This window comes from Pundamilia nyererei, unplaced genomic scaffold (genome assembly GCF_000239375.1).
Source record: "Pundamilia nyererei isolate P.nyererei 1_Seehausen unplaced genomic scaffold, PunNye1.0 scaffold00002, whole genome shotgun sequence".
Classification (NCBI taxonomy): domain Eukaryota; kingdom Metazoa; phylum Chordata; class Actinopteri; order Cichliformes; family Cichlidae; genus Pundamilia; species Pundamilia nyererei.
In genome coordinates this window covers 8752860-8762565 of record NW_005187403.1, presented here as the reverse complement: position 1 = coordinate 8762565, position 9706 = coordinate 8752860, and the positions used below count along the sequence as shown (strand labels likewise).

Below are 9706 nucleotides of genomic sequence, written 5' to 3'. Positions count from 1 at the left end.
AAAAAAAAAACAAAAAAAAAACCTCTGTATACATAAGTTACTGGTAGCTGGAATGACTCCCATGAGATCATGAGATACCCGATGTCTGGAATAAACAAAGCCCAACAAGCCTTTCCTTAGAATTTCTAGCTGACGTTAGATTCTGCTGTGCAAATAAGTGAACACAGTTATACATCATGTGCATCTTTTTTTTCAGATCGTCCTTTCTGCCTTGGCTGAAATCTCACACATGGACTGTTTCATTTGAAACTTGCCTTTTAACCAGGTTTTAAAGCAAATAAATTTGTGCATGCAAGGCCATTCACTTACTGTTTAAAAAACCTCCACAGGGGGGCACTGAAGAAAAAAATCAAATCCTACATAGGCTATGAAGAAATAAGTGCTCAGATCTTCCCTGCTTGTTGTTCGTTGTGCAGGTGTTGGACTTGGAACATTGCATAAAATCTATTAGTGAAAAAAGAGTGTAAAGATGTGCAAATCATTTTTGACTTAGTAGTGAATTAGACTTCCAAGCAATGGAAGGTGAGGGAGGAAAAATGTTGTTGAGTTCAAAAAGGAGTGAAGAACTAAGTAAAACTACAAAGAAGGTATTTGGTGTATCCTCTGGATGGAAGAAAGAAGGCAATGACACATGGTGGTGGAAAGAGGGAGTACAGGCAAGTATTTGAAGGAAGAGGCTGGCAAAGAAAAAGGGGAAGAAGTAGTAAAGGAGTACTTAAAGTCTAGTTGTATATTAAAGAGAGAGGTGGCAAAGCCTTATAGGACTTGCATCAATTGGCTAGGCAGAGAGTGTGTGCTGGAAAGGATGTGCAGCAAGTTAGGGCAATTAAGGACAGAGACGCAAATGTACTAATGTGTGAAGAGAGCGTGATGAGAAGGTGGATGGAGTCATTTAAGGAGTTAAAGAATGAAAAGAAAAGGGAGAGAAGAGGACAGAAGGAGGACAGTGAAACTTTAGATGAAAATGGTAAATGTTAAATGGCCTGTATTTGTATAGCGCTTTACTTAGTCCCTAAGGACCCCAAAGCGCTTTACACTACATTCAGTCATCCACCCATTCACACACACATTCACACACTGGTGATGGAAAGCTACATTGTAGCCACAGCTGCCCTGGGGCGCGCTGACAGAGGCGAGATGACCCCTCAAAGGAAGCCAAAACAAGACTAAATCAATTAAACATCTACTGATCAAACTTGCAAATGTATCATCTGTAATATGTTACTTTGAATTTTATATTAACAACGCTCCCTATGCCGCTTTGATAAAGATGCGATATGGGCAACAAAACACTGGAAAACCTGTCTTTCACTCATAATTACAGAAAGAGTTTACCACTCAGTGACAGGCTATGTGAGCAAATACTTGAACAATTTAAAAATGATGCTTTTCAACATATAAATGCAAAGAATTTGGGGGTTATTTTCTATTCATACTGCATAGTAGGTGATGTATCTTCATACTGTAAATAACACATATCATTAAATAATCCAGAGAATCTAAAGCAGCCTTTAACTGCAAGGGGCAACACCAGAAAAAGAAAATGCACATCACAACACTAAAAACCACTGACAGTGAACATTCATCATCAGTTCAGCAAATGCAGCTCATGCAATAAAAAAAAAAAAAATACAAAAATGCCACAACTTTCATTGAGCCCGAGCTCATTAAAGATAGTCTCAGTCAAAGTGAAGAACTGTCTCTTGGTCCAACCAATCCAAGTAATGTACACCAAGCCTGTGGTTTGAGGAGGCAAGAGAATTTCCAGCTTGTTAAGAGCTGAACCTACACCCACATTAAATATGTGTGTGTGTGTGTGTGTGTGTGTGTGTGTGTGTGTGTGTGTGTGTGTGTGTGTGTGTGTGTGTGTGTGTGTGTGTGTGCATGTGTTTTTTAAAATAAATATGAAGTCATGTCAGCTTGGATGTCACCCGGATTAACAAGGTCCAGATGTTGAGGAATCAGGATGCCCTGATGAGAAGTGGGCTACTGGAACAAGAAGGCATCAGTGGGCAAGAGATGAAATTTTTATATATGAATGTTTTTGAAGAATCATGTGCAGAGAATGCCAAACTATAATCTGCACACTCATCAGAATTCTTCCATAGCAAAAGAGTCTAGGTGCAAATGTGGCCTGTCTGCAATGCAGGCCTGCTTTTTAAAATATTTGCCACAATAGCAAATGAAAAATGTAATGAATGGTCTCTTCTTTTATACATTAATTTTTTACACAACATCACACGGTGTTGTGTAAAAAAAAAAAAGTCTGGAGCCAATCTTTATTTTGTTATATTCTTGCTTTCAAAGAGCTAGATGTATAATTCTTGAAGTGTAACAACAAGATGATTCCCCAAATCCTATTAACTTAAGATTTGGCATATCTGCTGTGCAGTAGTCCTTAAAAAATCTTAAGGACACTGATGATCGACATCCAAAAGTCATGCCCTTAAAGGCCTGGGCCTTTAGCTGATCCATCTACTGTTTACCAAAGCCTCAAATCATCATCCATAAATTAAAGGTCAGGAGAGAGATACGGTGAGTGTCAACAACCCTCTGCAGAATGCGGTGGAGGCTTTATCGTGGGTTTCTGGTTGCATTCCAGCCAGTAGTTTAGTTGATCTTGTTAAAATTGATGGAAATATGAACGCATAAAAGTGCCATCAGAGTTTGAGCCCCTGTGTAATACAATCTGATTGTCAAAAATTTCAATTTTCATAATACCAATGATAGCAAACACTCAGAAACAGCTCAGACTTTAACATTATTGAAGCAGTGTGGGATCAACAAAAGTAAGCCAACATCCAAAGAAGAGCTTTGAATGCCCTTCAAGAAGCCCAGACTACTTAAATAAACCAAAAGCACCAAATAACAGAGCAAGAAATAAAGGGGGACTCAAAACATTTGCTCTGTATTGTATATATTTTTTAGTAAATCAGAATAGGTTAGCTTGGTTGCAGATCCCAAACTTGCAGGGCTGTAGGTAAGTAGACACGCGCACACACTTAGGGTTGCTATCACCCCCGTCTCCCTCTCACCTCTCTCCCCCATTCAGAGACATGCGCCTCTGTCTTTCTTTCTCTGCTGTACGTGATAAATTCCACTGCGACCTCTGGTCATTCCCTTTGTTTTCTACCTTTATTAAGTAAGACCAGCATTCCTAGCATTCAGGCCGCATCCTCAATGGCTTCATGAAAGCGCATAGAGACGCCGTCTCCTGATTGACTTTCCAATGGACACATCCTGTGCACCTTTCAGAGGTCGTTTTCCTCTTCCTTGTCCCTGCAGCACACGGTCATGATCAGAGCTCTCCTTTGAGAGTAGTCCGGATACCTGCCGCAGTGTTTGCTTGGCCAGCTGGAAATGTGTGTTTGTGTGTGCGAGAGAGAGGAAGATGAGAGGCAAGTGAAGACCAGGTGGTCACCAAGGTCTTAAGGGAAAACTTTATAACAGGAGAGGACTGGCTCACAGCTTTCTGCATCCTGTTGTGTCTACAAGCTTCAGCAACACCACCATTTCCCCTTTTGAACTCGTAAGCCTGGTCAAAGTCCCCTTTTTAGGTACGCTTGTTGTTGTCCAGGATTCCTCACAATATGACTTTGTATATTGTTTTATACACTGTAAAGAAGACAGTATGTTTTTTAAGTATTACTACAGACTGCAGGGCAATGGTAACACAATCACCAGTAATAACTCAAATTGTTTTTTATTATAGGCTATTTTAATCTTTCATTTTTACATATACCACATTATAGAAATACATGTAACATGTGTATATCTTAATGAAAAAATAGAAAAGAAATTGAACATTCTTGTGCTTTAAATGTAACGGTAAATAGATTAACAGAAATGACCGTGTGAAGTTAAAAGCGGTCAGCAACTGTAATTTAAAAGCTCCATCAACGAACATGAAAATGAAGTTCCACCAGTTTGTCCACAGTGATCTCTGCAGTTATTTAATGGCACAATGTATAAAGAAGTCATTAACTCTTGGTTCTAATACGGCAGCACTTAAGAGGGGAAAAAAGGGGGAGTGTAAAGTGCGTGTTTGACCAAGTGTAGGCCTTAAAGGTTAGAAGGTGGTTAATATTTCTTGTATACAGCACCTCTGAGTTGTAGACAGGCCTGCATCCATATCTGTAAATGTTAAGTATAGAATGGAAACAAGACTTATACGTTGTACATATAGAGATATTTTTTAAAGTTGCTTCACACAGAATCATTTCTGTGTAACTTTAAAACTTTAGGTTCTTATTGCTGGATTAGGATTAAAGTTAAGACATCTTTGAGACTGATGGCCAAATGAGTTGAAAATGTATTGTTTCTCTTTTGTTTTGGCTTTTTGGGGGGGGGTTTAGTTTGTTTTTTTGAAATTTGAAAATAAACAATCAGACACAGGCCCATCTAGTTATGCTGCTTTACTACAGAGCATCAATAGCCTTGGAGACTTGGCCGAAGACATCATCCACTGGCAGCTCTGAGTCAACCTGGGCAAAATAAGATGACAATGGATGCGTTAGAATATATGTTGACGTTTCACATGAGATTCAAATGTTGTTTTTCCGCTGTCGCAGCAGTCGCACACACCTTCCTGACAATACCACGGCTCTCATAAAAGGCAATCACTGGCTCGGTTGCTTTGTAATACAGGTCCAGGCGCTTCTTGATGGTCTCCTCGTTGTCATCAGAGCGGCCGCTGGTCTCACCGCGTTTCAAAAGCCTCTTGGCCATAGTCTCTGCTTTTGCGTCGACGTACAGCAGCAAGCAGGGTTTGCCAATCTGGGATCAAAGACAGTTTGTTCATTTAAGCTTCCGTCTTTCTTTTTTTTTTTTTAAATCATTGCTGCAAAGATGAATTAAGCCCATACCTTCTTCTCAAACTCCTCCCCCTGCTTCACCTCACGGGGATAGCCATCAATAAGGAAACCCTTGGAGACATCAGCCTTGGCAATCATGGCTTCCTTAATCATGTCTAAGACTGTGTCCTGCAGGTAGCCCCAAAACATTATCATCAATCTTCACTATGATATGGCACTGACAAAAAAAGCTGTCTTAGAAGAGCTGACACTTGTATTTTGTCTTTTCATTTAGTATTGGACAAAAAAAACATGAAACCTTTTGTTTTCTTTTAAATTATGCATACTCGCAATTATTTCAGTTATAGTGCCCTCTCTTACCAAAGGTACCAGCTCTCCCTTCTGCATGATGGCCTGGAGATGCTTGCCCCTCTCAGAGCCAGAAGCCACCTCAGCACGGAGCAGATCCCCAGATGACAGGTGAGTGTAGCCGTACTTTGCCACTATCTTCTCACACTGGGTGCCCTTTCCAGAGCCAGGCCCACCTTTAAAAGAAGATTAAACAAAAAAAACAGTCATGTGGCATGAAGGCAAATAAAAGCTAAATGCGCTACTGCTAAAGTGCTAAGAGCGGCTCAGGGTACTTACCCACAACAAAGATGATCTTGGCATCTTTGAGCTTGTCTGAAATGAGCAGGCACAGACAAAGTTATACATGCGTGAATCGGGAGGTTTTTCTTGACAGCAAAAGTTCAAATCACAAGGAAAACGTTTTTGTAACAAACCGTCTGGATAGTCGGATGTGGAGGAAAGACGCGCACATGATGAAGAAGAAAACACGTCCATTTTTAACTGCTGCAACAGGCTGTTTAGACTGAGCTTGTTTATGTCTAGCTTAGTGCTATTGCTTAAGTAGTGTTGGCATGGCAACTGTTGTTATCCCTTGTTTTGTTGCCAAGTGTTCCCAGGCACTTATAACAAAGTCTGAATTGCAAATCTAGCCAATAAGGCCATTTCCATTTGTTCTTAATCATATTCTGCGATCGTGTCTGGGTTTTTCATTAAATGCAATATCACGACAAAGAATCCGAGCGCAATATTTTTAAAATGTACATCTTCCCTGTGTTATCCAAACTGTCCAAAAGAGGGCAGTAGAGTCCATGGAAACGCAACCGTCTGTCTGCTTTCCTTTACTCCATTAGATTAATAATAAACACACAAATGAACACGTTCCACCTCATTAGTCATCAATAAAGAGACATTTATAATAATACTTGAACAGGTGTATTAATTACCTGCCATTGTGTTACGTCTGAGTGTTTTCGGTCAACTAAAAGAGAGAAAAGGACACAGAAAAGTGAATATATTCACAGAAGATACATACAGCAAGCAAGGTCAAGCAAGGCATAGATTTATAGGTAGCCCTTTAATGTATAAATCAATAACTTTGGATTATGTATGCTTGATCACCTTATGATCTTATGTGATTATAGCCTAAATCTGGCACAGTAATCTGTGCCAGATTTAGGCTATAATCACCATAACAGGGTCATTTTCACCTCTACATATTATTTAAGCAATACAGGACAGTTTTGTGTGCTCAAAAGATCAAATTGCTCTATTTAAAATAGTTTTTTTGTTTCATTTCATTTCATTTTAGAATAATTCCCAGCATAAAATTGAAAATCATTTTGATATTTCAGTATTTATAATTAAAAGTTTAACAGAATTCATATGAAATCTTTAAGAAATTGACACAAAAGCAGAGAAAATTTTGGAGTAGATATCATAACAATTTTATATTTTACACAATATTCCAACTTTTGGGGGGAAATTGGTTATGGTAAAGCTGGCAATATTACTATTCCTGGTAAAGTCACAACAGTTTGTTTGTGTGTGTGTTTTGTATAGTATAATGTAGGAAAAGCCAGTTTTCTGGTGTGTCATTGAAAGTACAGTTTTATGAATCTCTTAACATGCTCTTAACATGCTGCTGGTATGAGCATATTTTGATTCACAAAACCTTTGGCGTAATAAAATACCTTTTAGTGTTGTATTAATAGACCTGGGCATATCTAAAAAAGACAATAGCCAGTTTGTTTCCTGTTTACACGTCCGTTTTAGCTGACTCAAAGACAGAAGTCTGAAGAATGAGGAAGAAGGCTGGGTTGCTGGCATAAATAGGCACGTTCAAGTAGCTGCATGTCCGTCTGAACATACAGTTGAAAAACAAAATACTTTAAAGCAGTGCCAGTCAAAAATATGCCCACACACTCTGTCAAAGTTGTCATGTATTGTTTCCTAAATTAAATGGATTTCTCTCACACAGCTGCTGTGCACTGAGGTGAGTTTTTGCACTACTTGTGTGCCTTTGGAGTTATGCATACAGCACTTTTTGGCTATTGTGCTTGTTACTATGTTACGCACATGAAACAAATTGGCTAGCTATAGTCTTAAAGTAACCTAAGAAGCTGCTTGTATGTCAAATTAAATGTGTGTCAAAAGGCAAGAGAGTACTTCTCAGGTTACTTGGTGCCTCCAAGTGCCTTGGCATTGGCACTAAAAAGGAAAGGACACACTGTACACCAGAAAAAAAAACATTATATGGTGACAAATATCTTCATAGGTGCAGTGTTGGACATTTTGAGTGTAATCGTGGACCGTGTATTTAAATGAACAACTAAAAAACAGTATTTTAGGATTTATTATTTAATAGGAGTTAAATATTCCTCAAGGATCTCCAGGAACTGTTTTACTGTGGCAAGATTTTATTAGAATGCATTAAAAGAACCACACCTCGAGGAGTAGCATTAAATTAATTGAAACAAACCTGACCTGGTGACATTGCAGCAGTTTGCATTTTATCTAGCCCTTGCAATTCAAATAGTACAGTTTGCATAGTGCCAGGTTGCAAAATACGCTTGCAGAACAGTGCGATATGAGTCATTTTATGGCTAAACTGCCAGACAGAAAAAGCAAGATATACATTAAAGTATACTTAATCTGAAGGAAACTTGTACATTCCTAAACCTAGTGTGTGCTTCTTGGTTTGCATTAAAAGTTTGTCAGCTTGTTCTCTGATTCTCACTTGTACTACGCCTCAGTGCTCCCTGCCGTTGCTTCTCAGGTGTCCAGTTGTATGTCAGCAGCCATTAACCCTGTGGTCTGGGTAAATGTCACTCGGAGGCTGACATCTGAGTCAGCACAGAACCTGTTTTGGGAGTCTCGGTGTGGCCTATTATGGTGCCACCTTCTGTGTCCTGACATGTCATATGTGTACTAACTCCTGATTGCACAACTCCTAGGTGTGGGCATGGCATTTAACACTGTCTGCAATTATGGAAGGGAAACTACATACTACATTTCCTCGGGAGAGTCTTAACAGAGACTTGGTGTCTAAATTGTCCCTTATATAATCCTGCAATATGAAAATTCAATTCAGTCCAATCAAGTGCTGAAATTATTTAGAGAACCTGATATAGTAGTGGTGGTCTATTCATATATGCAGTTTTGGATTTTTTTAATTCTATCTTTACAGATCCTACAATCACCATTACATCCATCCTAAGGAAGATGGGACAGTCCATCTTGCCTGCACCACCCTCATGTCTAATTACCGTTTTTAAACATGCAGCCCTGCTAAAAAAAGACTCAAGCCGATGTGCAGCTGTTAAAGGTTATCTGTCAAGCATTCCTAAAAAGCCCATGGAGATGAAGCTCTGACTGACCGCCCCTGAAAGCAAAACACAGAAAGCGATGATCTAACAGTACATTCTCCCTGTAAATCGTTTGGTTACCAGGGTGCTCTGCGGTTTTAATTGAGAGCGCTGTCCCTTTAAGGGAAATCAGGGGACCCTTTGACGTCAGTGCGGTGGGAGATATTCCGTGTTGTTTGTGGAAGGATGGAGCATGAGACATTCAATTGTTTGCTGTGGGTGTTATTAATGTGTCTGTGCTCCAAATTGCACGTAAAAACAGGAATCAATAGCACTCAGCCCTCATCAGCTGCTAATGATCCTCGCGGGCTCTGAAAGCTTTGCAGCGGACTTTAATGGCTACGCGGGGTTGCATGAAAATGCCCCTTTAAATGGCTGCAGGTTCAGGAGAATGTTGACACGGTATCAAAGTAGAAGAAACCAGAGAAGGAAAAGTCAAAGCAAAACAAGCAAATACAATCAGTGCTAATTATAGTTTTGGGGATAATTATGATGTAATGCCTTAAGTAACATCACTGTGAATGACAGACGAGCCCTGCATGCCTTTACACTGCAAAGAAATCCATGATTGGCTCCTTTGGCACATAAAGAAAAAAAGAAATGTCAACCATTTTAAAGTGTGACTAAACGGTCCCATGACAGTTCCCATAAGAACCTCTGCCTCTGTCATTCCCACTCTCCATCCCGTCAAACAGCCCTGCCCACTTTGTCTCTCCGATATTCCTCTATTTGTCTCCCTCTCTGACAAACCCAGCCCTGTTCAGAGGCGTTTCCTGCCTGTTTTCCTCTATAGAGCCTTTGTCCTCTGTACTGACCTCTCTTTCGCGTTGTGGCTTTAGATCTCAGCGCAAGGGGCTGCTGTCCCTGGATCCCCGTGTGCGTGTGACTGCACAGTTCCTGCTGCACGCCAGCCCTCCCTCTCCGCTTCTATGCCTTTTTATAGCTCGCCTGAGCCTGCTCAAGTGTGCATTGCATTCTGGGTAGGAGGGAGGAAAGAAGGGATGATGGACAGGAGGAAGTGGGGGAAGCGGAGTGGCATGGTCTGACAGCTGCACATCAACACACCCCCTTAGTAAATTAAAATCTTGTGGTCAGTGTGTCTTTGCAAGTTTGGGGGATATCTGATGAGAAGAAGACATGTGACATGCAAAAATGCTCAGTGTTTGAGGAAGTTTGATTAAGTGATATGTAACCATT

The 9706-nt window shown here is 40.1% G+C and overlaps 1 protein-coding gene across 2 annotated transcripts; it reads right to left on the bottom strand.

Annotated features, from left to right (window-relative positions):
- Nucleotides 1-3699: 3699 nt before the first annotated feature.
- Nucleotides 3700-9449, bottom strand: ak1 (adenylate kinase 1). Of its 2 annotated transcripts, XM_005720436.1 has the most exons (7): nt 9325-9449; nt 6089-6123; nt 5442-5477; nt 5175-5338; nt 4866-4982; nt 4585-4776; nt 3700-4484 (listed from the first exon to the last, which is right to left on the bottom strand). In XM_005720436.1, the coding sequence occupies exons 2-7, from the start codon at nt 6093-6095 to the stop codon at nt 4419-4421; spliced, it is 582 nt and encodes a 193-aa protein (XP_005720493.1). In that variant the 5' UTR covers nt 6096-6123; nt 9325-9449; the 3' UTR covers nt 3700-4418. The 2 variants fall into 2 exon arrangements, with proteins under 2 accessions (XP_005720493.1, XP_005720492.1); XM_005720435.2 differs by lacking the exons at nt 6089-6123; nt 9325-9449 and adding an exon at nt 5579-5702.
- Nucleotides 9450-9706: the final 257 nt, after the last annotated feature.